This window comes from Scyliorhinus torazame, chromosome 17 (assembly GCF_047496885.1).
Source record: "Scyliorhinus torazame isolate Kashiwa2021f chromosome 17, sScyTor2.1, whole genome shotgun sequence".
NCBI classification, from domain to species: Eukaryota; Metazoa; Chordata; class Chondrichthyes; order Carcharhiniformes; family Scyliorhinidae; genus Scyliorhinus; species Scyliorhinus torazame.
In genome coordinates, this window is record NC_092723.1 from 141,000,361 (window position 1) to 141,018,832 (window position 18,472).

General features: G+C 49.6%; 1 protein-coding gene across 1 annotated transcript in view; it reads right to left on the reverse strand.

The window, feature by feature from the left end:
* The window catches only part of LOC140394204 (heparan sulfate glucosamine 3-O-sulfotransferase 2-like), a 303,904-nt gene that overhangs the window by 190,729 nt on the left and 94,703 nt on the right, over positions 1-18,472 (reverse strand). Inside the window, exon 2 of the mRNA XM_072481190.1 lies at positions 9,567-10,401. Within this exon, the coding sequence (XP_072337291.1) occupies positions 9,567-10,117 (551 nt within the window). The 5' untranslated portion in view covers positions 10,118-10,401. The remainder of the gene's footprint in view (positions 1-9,566; positions 10,402-18,472) is intronic.

Below are 18,472 nucleotides of genomic sequence, written 5' to 3' on the forward strand. Positions count from 1 at the left end.
GTACTCACCTCCTACACCTCTTAATCCCACTCATCCATCTCCTCCATCCCTCAAACCCACCTACTCACCTCCTCCATCCCTTAATCCCACTCATCCATCTCCTCCATCCCTCAAACCCACCTACTCACCTCCTCCATCCCTTAATCCCACTCATCCATCTCCTCCATCCCTCAAATCCACCTACCCACCTCCTCCATCCCTTAATCCCACTCATCCATCTCCTCTATCCCTAGACATCACCTACCCACCTCCTCCATCCCTCAACTCCACCTACCCACCTCCTCCATCCCTAAATTCCACTTACCCACCTCCTCCATCCTTCAACTCCACCTATTCACCTCCTCCATCACTCAACTCCACCTACCCATCTCCTCCAGCCCTCAACTCCATCTACCCACCTCCTCCATCTCCAACTCCACCTATCCACGTCCTCTATCCTTCAACTCTACCTACCCACCTCTTCCAGCTCTCAATCAGATATAGAAACATACATAGAAAATAGAAGCAGGAGGAGGCCATTCGGCCCTTCGAACCTGCTCCACCATTCATTATGATCATGACTGATCATTGCATTCAATACCCTGATCCCATCTTTCCCCCATATCCCTGATCACTTTAGCTTCATGAGCTATATCTAATTCCTTCTTGAAATGACACAATGTTTTTGCCTCAACTACTTTCTGTGGTAGCGAATTCCACAGATTCACTACTCTCTGGGTGAAGACATTTCTCCTCACCTCAGTCCGAAAAGGTTTACCCCTTATCCCCAAATATGGCCCCTAGTCTGGACTCCCCTATTGGGAACATTCTTTCTGAATCTACTCTGTCTAATCCTGTTAGAATTTTTGAAATTTCTATGAGATCCCTCCCTCACTCTTCTAAACTCCAATGAATACAATCCTAATCGATTTAATCTCTCCTCATATCACAGTCGGTCCCGCCATCCCAGGAATCAGCCTGGTAAACCTTTGCTGCACTCCCTCCATAGCAAAAACATCCTTCCTCAGAGAAGGACACCAAAACTGCACACAATACTCCAGGTGTGGCCTCACCAATGCCCTATATTACAGTAGTAAAACATCTCCATTCCTATACTCGAATCCTCTTGCCATGAAGGCCAACATACCATTTGCCTTCTTTACTGCCTGCTGTACCTGCATGCTTACTTTCAGCGACTGATGTACGAGGGCACCAAGGTCTCTTCACAGTGTCTCCCACCCCCACCATTATATTTCCCCCATAACCTTACCCTGCTTGAAGAGGGAGAAACGTGGTTAGCAGATTGATAACAAAGCAATGAGAGATTGTAGCAACAACATTCTCACATGGAGTTAATGTGATGCTTACCATCGGAAGCTCCGCATATTTGCTAAATTAAGCACTACTTGCTGATTGGCCTGCTCCGCACTTTTTCCTGGAGCCCTGCTCTGTAAAATTGGGCTGTTTCCATGGTGACTGTGGGACTGGGCCTTCCCCTGGAATGGACAACATACAAAATGCACACTTCGTGTTTGGGGGGTGAGGAGGTTGCTGTTTCATATATTGTAGCGTAAGTTTCCATTCCCCATCAAAATTTCTTCTTGAACTATATTTAGAGCAAAGTGCTACAATTTGGAATTAAATTGCTGTTCGTTTGTGGGATGGATCAAAGATCAAATGGGCTGGAGATCTTACCCGAGATCTCAGATTGTCACTCTGGAAAAGTACACCTGGAACGGCTCTTAACCTTTCTACGTCCTCCTATAATACTGATCCCAGTATTATCAGTCACAGAACTACAGCTCAATGTCAATTGATCTGAATGACTGAATGGACCAAACGGACCAATCGTAGCAGATATGCACTGTGAACAAATCCAACATCAGAGACTGTTTTGGGAGTAAAGGGGTAATATTATTCTTATTCTGCACTGCACACAGGATAATATTTCATAGCTGACCTGTGCAGTACCTAACCTGGGCGTGTTTGATGGGACAATATAGAAGTAGATTTACTCTGTAACTGACTTGTGCAGTATCTGTCCTAGGAGTGTTTAATAAGAGTGTGGAGGGAATTTTATCTTTATCTAAAGTCTTGTACGTCTGCTTGGTGTCAATTTGCAATGTCCCGTTGACGCAAGCACTTCCAGATTCCTGCACAATTCTTTTTTTTAATATAAATTTAGAGTAGCCAAATATTTTTTTCCAATTAAGGGGCAATTTAGCGTGACTAATTCACCTAACCTGCACATCTTTGGGTTCTGGGGGTGAAACACACGCAGACACGGGGAGAATGTGCAAACTCCACACGGACAGTGACCCAGGGCCGGGATTTGAACCCGGGTCCTCAATGCCGTGAGGCAGCAGTGCTAACCACTGCACCACGTGCCGCACAATTCTTTTAATTAGTTTATTGAGAGGCAGAATTGGGGAGGGGGGAGCGGTCAAAGTGACTTTGAATAACATGTGATGCAATATGCCAGGCTGCGTGAATGCAGCCAATTATTTATTATTGAACTGACAATTAAGAAAATGGCACAGCAAATGGTGAAAGGGTTTTAATACGGCTTGATCCGTTCAATGAGTTAACTATCAAGAGACACCCCAAGCGGTTAGAAACTTTACAGGAACATATGGCAGGGGGTGGGCACGGGAGCAATAGGTCAGAAGGTGAGAGCATTGAGGGAGAACTAGGGAATTGGGACAGTGGGGCTCTGAGGCAGAGCAGACAGGGAGAAGTTGCTGAACACAGCGGGTCTGGTGGCCTGAAGTGCATATGTTTTAATGCAAGAAGTATTACGGGTAAGGCAGATGAACTTAGAGCTTGGATTAGTACTTGGAACTATGATGTTGTTGCCATTACAGAGACCTGGTTGAGGGAAGGGCAGGATTGGCAGCTAAACGTTCCAGGATTTAGATGTTTCAGGCGGGATAGAGGGGGATGTAAAAGGGGAGGCGGAGTTGCGCTGCTGGTTCGGGAGAATATCACAGCTGTACTGCGGGAGGACACCTCAGAGGGCAGTGAGGCTATATGGGTAGAGATCAGGAATAAGAAGGGTGCAGTCACAATGTTGGGGGTTTACTACAGGCCTCCCAACAGCCAGCAGGCGATAGAGGAGCAGATAGGTAGACAGATTTTGGAAAAGAGTAAAAACAACAGGGTTGTGGTGATGGGAGACTTCAACTTCCCCAATATTGACTGGGACTCACTTAGTGCCAGGGGCTTAGACGGGGCGGAGTTTGTAAGGAGCATCCAGGAGGGCTTCTTAAAACAATATGTAGACAGTCCAACTAGGGAAGGGGCGGTACTGGACCTGGTATTGGGGAATGAGCCCGGCCAGGTGGTAGATGTTTCAGTAGGGGAGCATTTCGGTAACAGTGACCACAATTCAGCAAGTTTTAAAGTACTGGTGGACAAGGATAAGAGTGGTCCTAGGATGAATGTGCTAAATTGGGGGAAGGCTAATTATAACAATATTAGGCGGGAACTGAAGAACATAGATTGGGGGCGGGTGTTTGAGGGCAAATCAACATCTGACATGTGGGAGGCTTTCAAGTGTCAGTTGAAAGGAATTCAGGACCGGCATGTTCCTGTGAGGAAGAAGGATAAATACGGCAATTTTAGGGAACCTTGGATAACAAGAGATATTGTAGGCCTTGTCAAAAAGAAAAAGGAGGCATTTGTCAGGGCTAAAAGGCTGGGAACAGACGAAGCCTGCGTGGAATATAAGGAAAGTAGGAAGGAACTTAAGCAAGGAGTCATGAGGGCTAGAAGGGGTCACGAAAAGTAATTGGCAAATAGGGTTAAGGAAAATCCCAAGGCTTTTTCCACGTACATAAAAAGCAAGAGGGTAGCCAGGGAAAGGGTTGGCCCACTGAAGGATAGGCAAGGGAATCTATGTGTGGAGCCAGAGGAAATGGGCGAGGTACTAAATGAATACTTTGCATCAGTATTCACCAAAGAGAAGAAATTGGTAGATGTTGAGTCTGGAGAAGGGTGTGTAGATAGCCTGGGTCACATTGAGATCCAAAAAGACGAGGTGTTGGGTGTCTTAAAAAATATTACGGTAGATAAGTCCCCAGGGCCTGATGGGATCTACCCCAGAATACTGAAGGAGGCTGGAGAGGAAATTGCTGAGGCCTTGACAGAAATCTTTGGATCCTCACTGTCTTCAGGGGATGTCCCAGAGGACTGGAGAATAGCCAATGTTGTTTCTCTGTTTAAGAAGGGTAGCAAGGATAATCCAGGGAACTACAGGCCGGTGAGCCTTACTTCAGTGGTAGGGAAATTACTGGAGAGAATTCTTCGAGACAGGATCTACTCCCATTTGGAAGCAAATGGACGTATTAGTGAGAGGCAGCATGGTTTTGTGAAGGGGAGGTCGTGTCTCACTAACTTGATAGAGTTTTTCGAGGAGGTCACTAAGATGATTGATGCAGGTAGGGCAGTGGATGTTGTCTATATGGACTTCAGTAAGGCCTTTGACAAGGTCCCTCTTGGTAGACTAGTACAAAAGGTGAAGTCACACGGGATCAGGGGTGAGCTGGCAAGGTGGATACAGAACTGGCTAGGTCATAGAAGGCAGAGAGTAGCAATGGAAGGATGCTTTTCTAATTGGAGGGCTGTGATGAGTGGTCTTCCACAGGGATCAGTGCTGGGACCTTTGCTGTTTGTAGTATATATAAATGATTTGGAGGAAAATGTAACTGGTCTGATTAGTAAGTTTGCAGACGACACAAAGGTTGGTGGAATTGCGGATAGCGATGAGGACTGTCAGAGGATACAGCAGGATTTAGATTGTTTGGAGACTTGGGCGGAGAGATGGCAGATGAAGTTTAATCCGGACAAATGTGAGGTAATGCATTTTGGAAGGTCTAATGCAGGTAGGGAATATACAGTGAATGGTAGAACCCTCAAGAGTATTGAAAGTCAAAGAGATCTAGGAGTACAGGTCCACAAGTCATTGAAAGGGGCAACACAGGTGGAGAAGGTAGTCAAGAAGGCATACGGCATGCTTGCCTTCATTGGCCGGGGCATTGAGTATAAGAATTGGCAAGTCATGTTGCAGCTGCATAGAACCTTAGTTAGGCCACACTTGGAGTATAGTGTTCAATTCTGGTCGCCACACTACCAGAAGGATGTGGAGGCTTTAGAGAGGGTGCAGAAGAGATTTACCAGAATGTTGCCTGGTATGGAGGGCATTAGCCATGAGGAGCGGTTGAATAAACTTGGTTTGTTCTCACTGGAACGAAGGAGGTTGAGGGGAGACCTGATAGAGGTCTACAAAATTATGAGGGGCATAGACAGAGTGGATAGTCAGAGGCTTTTCCCCAGGGTAGAGGGGTCAATTACTAGGGGGCATAGGTTTAAGGTGAGAGGGGCAAGGTTTAGAGTAGATGTACGAGGCAAGTTTTTTTACACAGAGGGTAGTGGGTGCCTGGAACTCGCTACCGGAGGAGGTGGTGGAAGCAGGGACGATAGTGACATTTAAGGGGCATCTTGACAAATACATGAATAGGATAGGAATAGAGGGATACGGACCCAGGAAGTGTAGAAGATTGCAGTTTAGTCGGGCGGCATGGTCGTTATGGGCTTGGAGGGCCAAAGGGCCTGTTCCTGTGCTGTACATTTCTTTGTTCTTTGTTCTTGTATATATGGCAATCTAGTGAACTCCCATAATCAGAAATAATTGTAAGAAAGAAAGGGCTTTGGTGATAAAAGTTATGGAAAGAAATAATTTGCACTCGTACAGTGGGCTGGATTCTCTGATTCTGAGGCTATCTCTTGATTCCGACGTGGGAATGGTAGCATGTTACGACCGAAAAATCGGTGCAAAACGGCCACCGATCCTCTGTTTGATGGGGGCTCACATGCCGGCAGCATAGAGCACGCGGCTCCTGCTGCCGATACGGCCTGGAGAATTGCCGGGGCCGTGGCCGCATATGTGCACGGTGGCGGCCTGCAGCGGCCGTGCCATGCAACATGGCGCCGGCCCCGCATGGACCCGGCCTGCCAAATAGTGCCCCCCCCCTTTGGCCAGGATCACGACCCCCAGACCACCCCCCCCCCCAAACAGTTCCCCCAGCCCCTGCCAAAGTCCCCCATGTCCGCAGATCGTCTCTCCCCCGACTGTGACAGCGCTGGACTCAGTCCGCAGCCGCCACACCGAGTTCCCGACAAAAAATAGCATGAGAGACCCACGCCATCGGGAACGTGGCCCATCAGGGGCGGAGCATCGGGGGGGGGGCTTCATGAACATCCTGAGGTCGTCGATACAGCGTGCGGCTTTGGAGGGAGCGGGATTCTCCGGTCTCCGCCCCTGATTTCGTCGCATACGGGGATTCTCCGGCCGAACGCGATTTCGCCGTCGGAGACCGGAGAACCTCACAACCTCAAGACGTCCCATTGAGCCAACAACCGACTTTTTGAGATGTTTTCAACAGCTCAGCTGCACACAGCAAGATCCCACAAACAGCCATGCGATAATAATCAGATAATATGTTTTAGTGATGTTAGTTGAGGCCTGAGCACAAGGGAGAACGGCACTGCTCTTGTTTAAAATAATGCCATGGGATCTTTAGCATCCGCCCCAGAGGGCAGCCAGGGCTTTAAGACGGCACTGCTGTCAATGCAGCACTCCATCAGTACCGGCCTGGATTATGTGCTCAAGTCTCCAGCATGGGACTTGCTGACTCCAAGACGAGAGTGTTGCTCATTAAGCTACAGCTGCCAATAAAGGTAACCTTAGCAATTCTTGCTAATTGATGAGTGCTTCATGTTCACACCAGTGCACAGAGCCATCATCGGCTCCTCTCCTTCAGGTTGCTGAGGGACAAGTGCAATAAAAACAAACAAGCTCATCAAAACCGAGCCTCATTTCATCCTTTTTTTCAATGTTCGCAGGCTTTGAAAGAGAGAGTGGCGGAAAAAGAAAGCAAGTGTCTGAAATCTTGTAGTTTGTGACACACTCTGGGTAATGTTTGATGTTCAAAATTAAGGCTTTGATTTTGTACCAGTGTTGATTTGGGTGGACTTGAGTCTCAGTTTGTAGCTCTTCTGATTAACGGATGGGAACTTTTTAATTAATTGTATTTAATGTGAGATGGGCTAAGGAAGCAACTCAGAGGATCTATTACTGAGATTGTCAGTGGGGGAAAGGGGTATCTCGACCGTCAAATTGGAAAGGACTTCAATGCAGTCCATTATCAAACCACACTGCTGCCTGAAAACGATCTGCAACGATCATACACTTATAACACCACTTTATCTTTGCAAACATAAGTTGACATTATTTTCTGGTTGCAGACAGCAGAATAAAACTCCACCATTCAAACCAGGGGGGTTACAGCGAGCACAGGAACAGAAGTGTTTTAGGTTTGAATTTGACGTGCTCTGCCTGCCCTGTTTTTAAAAAAATACTGCTGTTGTTTTAATATACAAAAAGAAAAACCCTCTGACTGGATTAGGTGTGCGCTGGGAGAGGGTGACCTATTTCACAGTGTGATCACAGATTGCCATACAAACTGGGAGATTTTCCCAGTGCTGCTGTGTGCTTTCCTCCCCTTTACTGTTCCCGTTGTTTCCGAGCAGTGGACAGGGGACATTTCCCATTGAGCCCTGGATGCTCCACGGTACCTCGGCCGAATGGCCTTTTCTCACATCCGGACCCAGACGGTTCATTCGGATATGGGGGCGGGGCACGGGCTCATATCCCACCCCTGCTTTACAGTCAATGTGCCCACAATGTGCTAACCGAGGCCAGCTCTCCCAGCACGACTAACGCTGGAGTCTGCAAACGCCCTGCCCTATTTAGCTCATTGCTTCGCCGAGAGGGCCATTCTCCCACTCAGCTATCGGGGGAGCTTTGTGGGTTATCTTTTAATGAACATGGACAGTTTGTACAAAATGGACAGCAGGTGAAAAGTCGTATTTCTGCCAAGTGGGAAAGAGAGATGAGGAGATAGAGGGAGAGCAGGAAGGAGCGAGAGTGGGAGGGAGGGGTGTGAGGAAAGAAGTTCGAAAGTGGGGGGGGGGGGGGGGGCTGAGAGAGAGAGATGGAGGGAGGAGGGAAGGATGGAGGGAGAGGTAGAATTACGGAGGGAGAGATAGAATGACGGAGGGAGATAACGCTGGAGGGAAAGAGGGATAAACTCCAACCCTTTCTCATTTTCATCACGATGTTGTCACTTGACATAATGGTGAGTTTCAAATTGACAACGTCAGGGCAATATGTGTCCACAGATTGCGAAAGAGGTTTCTGTAAGGTATTGCCCCTTTAAGAATAAAACATGGCAGGCCACTGGTGAGAGAGGGTTAGGAATAATAAAAGCTTCTCAGCAGAAACTGTCAAGATGATAGAAATCCAAAATATCCAATATTTTATAGTTTTGCCAGCTCCACCCACCCAGGCTATCTCAGTCCCATTCCTTATCAGTCCCGACTCTAACCGATCATACAGAAAGGAACCAAACCATAAAAACAAACTCTCTATTCTTACATTGAAACAGAGCACACCCCAATGCAGAATGTGCGAGGATAAGCGCATTAACCCCTTAATGCATCATTCAGCCGCCGACAGAACTGTTTAAAAAAGACACCAAACTGTATCGGGCATTGAAGAAATGTATGTGGTCACCTTAAAACAATTTGGCAGGTGCAACAACTACAACTCACATCTGGACACGTGTAAACCTTTCTTCTGGAGATGGAGTGAATCTTACAACTGGAGATAGGGTAAATTTCACGTCTGGCAATGGGGCAAATCTTACATCTGGACATAGGGGTACATTTCACATCTAGAGACAGAGGTAAACCTCACATCTGGAGACAGGGATGAACTTCAAATCTGGAATTAGGGTAAATCTCACATCTGGAGACAGGTACATATCACACTTGAGGACAGGGGTAGATTTCGCATCGAGAGATGGGGTTAATCTCACATCTGGAGATGTGTACATCACACATTTGGAAGGTTGGGACACATCTTGCACACCTGGTACAATTCCACAGTACAGATTCATTTAACCGTTTAACAAATGCAGAACTTTCCAAATATTGTCAAAATAGTTTAAAGATAGAAGCATAGAAGATCTGTTGTATCGATAGCTAAAGATAGATAGAGGAAGATGACAAATAAAGTTAACTCAGTAAATAGACGTCTCAGGGCTTGGGACTGGGGTGTGTACCCAGACCATTCACACTGTGCCATTCTTGGCACACTATGCCCATATCATACCCACACTGTGACCGTGTCTATACAATGCCAAATATCCATACAATGCACGTATTGTGCATATACCATACACATACCATGCACATATGATAATTGTACAATATATGCACAATTCCCATCCTGTGCCAATACACATGTGCCATGCCCATACCAAGTCCATATGTGCCAATATTGTGTCCATACCATGCCCACACAATGTTCATACTGTGCCCATAACATGTCCATATTATGCCTCTACCATGCTCATACCAAGTCCATACGCTGCCTATATCATGCCTCTTGTGTTGATACCATGTCTATATTGTGTCCATACCATGCCCACGCAATGCCCAGACTGTACCAATACCACCCTTACCTGTACCATTCCAGCCCCTTCTCATAGTGCCTGTCGAAGAAGTGAGGCTCGGTGCCCAGCGCCCTGACATCGGGATGGACGCGGATGAACTCCAGCACGGCCCGGGTGCCTCCTTTCTTCACCCCCACGATGAGAGCCAGGGGCAGGCGCTTACTGCCGACCCTGGAGGTGGCGTTGCCGCTGCGCTGCCGCTCTTGGGGAAGCGGGGCCGGAGGTCTGGGGGTGCCTGTCCTGTTAACGGACTGCCGCTCGGAAGGGGCTCTCCGGAGCAGGTTATCCCTGTTGTCTTCACCCCCGTTACGGGCAGCCTTGGGCTCCGCGTTGGCACAGTACTGGGACCTCTGCAGGAGCTTCTTGGCAGCACCGGCCTGCAGCAAGTAACAGGCTCGGTCTTCGGGGAAGCTCAAGGGTTTCTGCATGATGGAATCGCCGCAGAAGATGAGGCTGTAACACAGGTAGGTGAAGGACAGAGAGAGGGTGAAGATGAAGAAGAACCTGCGAGTTCCCCTGGATGGAGATGACACCACTCTGACCCCTAATCTAGATGCCATGTCTCAGGGCAGCTTCGGACGAGGGCGCGAACATGATCTTAGTACAGGAGCTGGGGAATATGCCCTCGGACATGTGTGTTTGAGAGGTTGAAGAGGAAGGAGAAGGAACCCTTAAAGGAGTTCTCGATAACACAAACACACAGAAAGGACGAGAGGCAGAATATTGAAACCAAAAATCTCAGGAATATGAAGCAAGGTCAGTCCTGGGACCCCAATCTTCATCCAACTCTATTTGGCAATTGCGGCTTCCAGATGCTCCACTCTCCACAATTCCTGGTGGATCCCTGCTCGGTGCATTTGATACAAATTAGTAGCCTGACATTGCAAGAGAAACACAAGCTGCATCCAAACACACACACCGACAGCCCATAGCCTTGCTCTCACAACCCGGCAAGTACCAGCTTGTTCAGAGGATGGCGAGCGGGGAGTCGAAGAGGCTGGATTGGGTTCTCCCACTGCATTCTCTATCATTCACTGCACTCCTCACTCACTGCACTCTCCTCACTCACTGCACTCTCTATCACTCACTGCACTCTCTATCACTCACTGCACTCCTCATTCACTGCACTCTCCTCACTCACTGCACTCTCTCTCACTCACTGCACTCTCTCTCACTGCACTATCCTCACTCAATGCACTCTCTCTCTCACTGCACTTACTCTCTCACTCACTGCACTCCTCACTCACTGCACTCTCCTCACTCACTGCACTCTCCTCACTCACTGCACTCTCCTCACTCACTCACTGCACTCCTCACTCACTGCACTCTCTCACTAACTCGCTGCACTCTCTCTCACTCGCTGCACTCTCTCTCACTCGCTGCACTCTCTCACTCACTGCACTCTCACTCACTGCACTCTCTCTCTCACTCACTGCACTCTCTCTCTCTCACTCACTGCACTCTCTCTCTCACTCACTGCACACTCTCTCTCTCACTCACTGCACTCTCTCTCTCACTAACTGCACTCTCTCTCTCACCCACTGCACTCTCTCTCCCACTCACTGCACTCTCTCTCACTCACTGCACTCTCTCTCACTCACTGCACTCTCACTCACTGCACTCTCTCTCACCCACTGCACTCTCTCTCAATCACTGCACTCTCTCTCACTCACTGCACTCTCTCTCTCTCTCTCTCTCACTCACTGAACTCTCTCTCTCACTGCACTCTCTCTCTCACTCACTGCACTCTCTCTCACTCAATGCACTCTTTCTCTCTCACTCACTGCACCCTCTCTCTCACTCACTGCACTCTCGCTCACTCACTGCACTCTCTCGCTCACTCACTGCACTCTCTCTCTCACTCACTGCACTCTCTCTCTCACTCACTGCACTCTCTCTCTCACTCACTGCACTCCCTCTCACACTCACTGCACTCCCTCTCACACTCACTGCACTCCCTCTCACACTCACTGCACTCCCTCTCACACTCAGTGCACGCTCCCTCTCCCTCACTGCACTCTCTCTCTCTCTTACTCACTGCACTCTCTCTCTAACTTACTGCACTCTCTCACTCACTGCACTCTTTCTCCTCACTCACTGCACTCTCTCTCTCACCGAACTCTTTCTCTCACTCACTGCACTCTCTCTCTCTGTCACTCACTGCACTCTCTCTCTCACTCACTGCACTCTCTCTCTCACTAACGGCACTCTCTCTCTCACTCACTGCACTCTCTCTCTCACAAACTGCACTCTCTCTCTCACAAACTGCACTCTCTCTCTCACAAACTGCACTCTCTCTCTCACAAACTGCACTCTCTCTCTCACAAATTGCACTCTCTGTCTCACAAACTGCACTCTCTGTCTCACTCACTGCAATCTCTCTCTCACTCACTGAACTCTCTCTCTCCCTCACTGCACTCTCTCTCTCTCTCCCTCACTGCACTCTCTCACTCACTGCACTCTTTCTCCTCACTCACTGCACTCTCTCTCTCTTACTCACTGCACTCTCTCTCTAACTCACTGCACTCTCTCTCTCACTCACTGCACTCTCTCTCACTCACTGCACTCTCTCTCTCACTCACTGCACTCTCTCTCACTCACTGCACTCTCTCTCTCACTCACTGCACTCTCTCTCACTCACTGCACTCTCTCTCTCACTCACTGCACTCTCTCTCTCACTCACTGCACTCTCTCTCTCTTACTCACTGCACTCTCTCTCTAACTCACTGCCCTCTCTCTCTCTCTCACTCACTGCACTCTCACTCACTGCACTCTCTCTCTCTCAATGCACTCTCTCTCTCTCACTGCACTCTCTCTCTCATTCACTGCACTCTCTCTCTCACTCACTGCACTCGCTCTCTCACTCACTGCACTCTCTCTCTCACTCACTGCACTCTCTCTCTCACTGCACTCCCTTTCTCACTCACTGCACTCCCTCTCTCACTCGCTGCACTCTCCTCACTCACTGCACTCTCCTCACTCACTGCACTCACTCTCTCTCACTCACTGCACTCTCCCTCTCTCTCACTGCACTCCCTTTCTCACTCACTGCACTCCCTCTCTCACTCGCTGCACTCTCCTCACTCACTGCACTCTCCTCACTCACTACACTCTCTCTCTCACTCACTGCACTCTCTCTCTCACTCACTGCACTCTCTCTCTCACTCACTGCACTCTCTCTCTCACTCACTGCACTCTCTCTCTCACTCACTGCACTCTCTCTCTCACTCACTGCACTCTCTCTCTCACTCACTGCACTCGCTCTCTCACTCACTGCACTCGCTCTCTCACTCACTGCACTCTCTCTCTCACTCACTGCACTCTCTCTCTCTCTCACTGCACTCCCTTTCTCACTCACTGCACTCCCTCTCTCACTCGCTGCAATCGCTGTCTCACTCACTGAACTCTCTGACTGCACTCTCTCTCGCTCACTCACTGCACTCTCTCTCGCTCACTCACTGCACTCTCTCTCACTCACTGCACTCTCTCACTCACTCACTGCACTCTCTCACTCACTCACTGCACTCTCTCTCTCTCTCTTACTCACTGCACTCTCTCTCTAACTCACTGCACTCTCTCATTCACTACAGTCTCTCTCTCTCACTCACTGCAGTCTCTCTCTCACTAACTGCACTCCCTCTCTCACTCACTGCACTCTCTCTCTCACTGCACTCTCTCTCTCTGCCTCACACTGCACTCTTTCTCCTCACTCACTGCACTCTCTCTCTCACTGAACTCTCTCTCACTCACTGCACTCTCTCTCTCTGTCACTCACTGCACTCTCTCTCTCACTCACTGCACTCTCTCTCTCACAAACTGCACTCTCTCTCTCACAAACTGCACTCTCTCTCTCACAAACTGCAATCTCTCTCTCACTCACTGAACTCTCTCTCTCGCACACTGCACTCTCTCTCTCTCACTCACTGCACTCTCTCACTCACTGCACTCTTTCTCCTCACTCACTGCACTCTCTCTCTCATTCACTGCACTGTCTCTCTCTTACTCACTGCACTCTCTCTCTAACTCACTGCACTCTCTCACTCACTGCACTCTCTCTCTCACTCAATGCACTCTCCCTCTCACTCACTGCACTCTATCTCTCACTCACTGCACTCTCTCTCTCTCACTCACTGCACTCTCTCTCTCTCACTCACTGCACTCTCTCACCCACTCACTGCACTCTCTCTCTCTCACTCACTGCACTCTCTCTCTCACTAAGTGCACTCCCTTACTCACTCACTGCACTCACTCATTCACTCACTGCTCTCTCACTCACTGCACTCTCTCTCACTCACTGCACTCTCACTCACTGCACTCTCACTCACTGCACTCTCACACACTTACTGCACTCTCTCTCTCTCTCACTCACTGCACCCTCTCTCACTGCACTCTCTCATTCACTGCACTCTCACTCACTGCACTCTCTCTCATTCACTGCACTCTCCCTCACTGCACTCTCTCTCACTCACTGCACTCAATCTCCCTCATTCACTGCATTCTCTCTCACTGCACTCTCTCTCACTCACTCACTGCATTCTCTCACTCACTCACTGCACTCTCTGACTGCACTCTCTCTCGCTCACTCACTGCACTCTCTCTCGCTCACTCACTGCACTCTCTCTCACTCACTGCACTCTCTCTCTCACTCACTGCACTCTCTCTCTCTCACTGCACTCTCTGTCACTCACTGCCCTCTCTCTCTCTCACTCACTGCCCTCTCTCTCTCTCACTCACTGCCCTCTCTCACTCACTCACTGCACTCTCTCTCTCAGTCACTGCACTCTCTCGCACTCACTGCACTCTCTCGCACTCACTGCACTCTCTCGCACTCACTGCACTCTCTCTCTCTCTCTATCTGCACTCTCTCTCTATCACTCCCTGCACTCTCTCTCTCCCACTCGCTGCACTCACTGCACTCTCACTCACTGCACTCTCTCTCATTCACTGCACTCTCTCTCTCCCACTCGCTGCACTCACTGCACTCTCACTCACTGCACTCTCCCTCACTGCACTCTCTCTCTCTCACTCACTGCACTCTCTCTATCTCACTTACTGCACTCTCTCTCCCTCATTCACTGCACTCTCTCTCACTCTCTCACTCACTGCACTCTCTCTCTCACTCACTGCAATCGCTCTCTCACTCACTGAACTCTCTGTCACTCACTGCACTCTCTCTCTGTCACTCACTCACTGCACTCTCTCACTCACTCACTGCACTCTCTCTCTCTCTTACTCACTGCACTCTCTCATTCACTGCAGTCTCTCTCTCTCACTCACTGCACTCTCTCTCTCACTCACTGCACTCTCTCTCTCACTGCACTCTCTCTCTCTGCATTCTCTCTCTCTCTCTCTCACTCACTGCACTCTTTCTCCTCACTCACTGCACTCTCTCTCTCACTGAACTCTCTGTCACTCACTGCACTCTCTCTCTCTGTCACTCACTGCACTCTCTCTCTCACTCACTGCACTCTCTCTCTCACAAACTGCACTCTCTCTCTCACAAACTGCACTCTCTCTCTCACAAACTGCAATCTCTCTCTCACTCACTGAACTCTCTCTCTCGCACACTGCACTCTCTCTCTCTCTCACTCACTGCACTCTCTCACTCACTGCACTCTTTCTCCTCACTCACTGCACTCTCTCTCTCATTCACTGCACTGTCTCTCTCTTACTCACTGCACTCTCTCTCTAACTCACTGCACTCTCTCACTCACTGCACTCTCTCTCTCACTCACTGCACTCTCCCTCTCACTCACTGCACTCTCTCTCTCACTCACTGCACTCTCTCTCTCACTCACTGCACTCTCTCTCTCTCACTCACTGCAATCTCTCTCTCTCACTCACTGCACTCTCTCTCTCTCACTCACTGCACTCTCTCTCTCTCACTCACTGCACTCTCTCTCTCACTAAGTGCACTCCCTTTCTCACTCACTGCACTCACTCTTTCACTCACTGCACTCTCTCTCTCACTCACTGCACTCTCTCTCTCACTGACTGCACTCTCTCTCTCACTCACTGCACACTCTCTCTCACTCACTGCACTCTCTCTCTCACTCACTGCACTCTCACACTCACTCACTGCAATCTCTCACTCACTTACTGCACTCTCTCTCTCTCATTCACTGCACTCTCACTCACTGCACTCTCTCTCATTCACTGCACTCTCCCTCACTGCACTCTCTCTCACTCACTCACTGCTCTCTCTCACTCACTCACTGCACTCTCTGACTGCACTCTCTCTTGCTCACTCACTGCACTCTCTCTCACTGCACTCTCTGACTGCACTCTCTCTCTCACTCACTGCACTCTCTCTCTCTCACTGCACTCTCTCTCACTCACTGCCCTCTCTCTCTCTCACTCACTGCACTCTCTCTCTCTCACTCACTGCCCTCTCTCTCTCTCACTCACTGCACTCTCTCACTCACTCACTGCACTCTCTCATTCACTCACTGCACTCTCTCTCTCTCACTGCACCCTCTCTCTCTCTCACTCACTGCACTCTCTCTCACACACTGCTCTCTCACTCACTGCACTCTCTCTCACTCACTGCTCTCTCACTCACTGCACTCTCACTCACTGCACTCTCACTCACTGCACTCTCACTCACTGCACTCTCACTCACTGCACTCTCACTCACTGCACTCTCACTCACTGCACTCTCACTCACTGCACTCTCACTCACTGCACTCTCACTCACTGCACTCTCACTCACTTACTGCACTCTCTCTCTCTCTCACTCACTGCACCCTCTCTCACTGCACTCTCTCATTCACTGCACTCTCACTCACTGCACTCTCTCTCATTCACTGCACTCTCCCTCACTGCACTCTCACTGCACTCTCTCTCACTCACTGCACTCTATCTCCCTCATTCACTGCATTCTCTCTCACTGCACTCTCTCTCACTCACTCACTGCATTCTCTCACTCACTCACTGCACTCTCTGACTGCACTCTCTCTCGCTCACTCACTGCACTCTCTCTTGCTCACTCACTGCACTCTCTCTCACTCACTGCACTCTCTCTCTCACTCACTGCACTCTCTCTCTCTCTCACTGCACTCTCTGTCACTCACTGCCCTCTCTCTCTCTCACTCACTGCACTCTCTCTCTCTCTCACTCACTGCCCTCTCTCTCTCTCACTCACTGCCCTCTCTCTCTCTCACTCAGTGCACTCTCTCTCTCAGTCACTGCACTCTCTCTCACTCACTGCACTCTCTCACTCACTGCACACTCTCTCACTCACTGCCCTCTCTCACTCACTCACTGCACTCTCTCTCACTCACTGCACTCTCTCTCACTCACTGCACTCTCTCGCACTCACTGCACTCTCTCGCACTCACTGCACTCTCTCGCACTCACTGCACTCTCTCTCTCTCTCTATCTGCACTCTCTCTCTATCACTCCCTGCACTCTCTCGCTCCCACTCGCTGCACTCACTGCACTCTCACTCACTGCACTCTCACTCACTGCACTCTCACTCACTGCACTCTCTCATTCACCGCACTCTCCCTCACTGCACTCTCTCTCACTCACTGCACTCTCTCTCCCTCATTCACTGCACTCTCTCTCACTGCACTCTCTCTCACTCACTGCACTCTCTCTGCCTCATTCACTGCACTCTCTCTCACTCACTGCACTCTCTCTCACTGCACTCTCTCACTCACTGCACTCTCTCACTCACTCACTAAGTGCACTCTCTCTCACTGCACTCTCTCTCTCACTCACTGCATTCACTCTCACTCACTGCATTCTCTTACTCTCACTCTCTCTCTCTCTCACTGCATTCTCTCACTCACTGCATTCTCTCTCACTCACTGCACTCTCTCGCACTCACTGCACTCTCTCTCTCTCACTGCACTCTCTCTCACTCACTGCACTCTCTCTCACTGCAGTCTCTCTCACTCACTCTCTGCTCTCTCACTCACTGCATTCTCTCTCACTCTCACTCACTCTCTCACTGCACTCTCTCTCTCTCATTGCAGTCTCTCACTCACTCACTGCACTCTCTCGCACTCACTGCACTCTCTCGCACTCACTGCACTCTCTCGCACTCACTGCACTCTCTCTCTCTCTCTATCTGCACTCTCTCTCTATCACTCCCTGCACTCTCTCTCTCCCACTCGCTGCACTCACTGCACTCTCACTCACTGCACTCTCTCTCATTCACTGCACTCTCTCTCTCCCACTCGCTGCACTCACTGCACTCTCACTCACTGCACTCTCCCTCACTGCACTCTCTCTCTCTCACTCACTGCACTCTCTCTATCTCACTTACTGCACTCTCTCTCCCTCATTCACTGCACTCTCTCTCACTCTCTCACTCACTGCACTCTCTCTCTCACTCACTGCAATCGCTCTCTCACTCACTGAACTCTCTGTCACTCACTGCACTCTCTCTCTGTCACTCACTCACTGCACTCTCTCACTCACTCACTGCACTCTCTCTCTCTCTTACTCACTGCACTCTCTCATTCACTGCAGTCTCTCTCTCTCACTCACTGCACTCTCTCTCTCACTGCACTCTCTCTCTCTGCATTCTCTCTCTCTCTCTCTCACTCACTGCACTCTTTCTCCTCACTCACTGCACTCTCTCTCTCACTGAACTCTCTGTCACTCACTGCACTCTCTCTCTCTGTCACTCACTGCACTCTCTCTCTCACTCACTGCACTCTCTCTCTCACAAACTGCACTCTCTCTCTCACAAACTGCACTCTCTCTCTCACAAACTGCAATCTCTCTCTCACTCACTGAACTCTCTCTCTCGCACACTGCACTCTCTCTCTCTCTCACTCACTGCACTCTCTCACTCACTGCACTCTTTCTCCTCACTCACTGCACTCTCTCTCTCATTCACTGCACTGTCTCTCTCTTACTCACTGCACTCTCTCTCTAACTCACTGCACTCTCTCACTCAC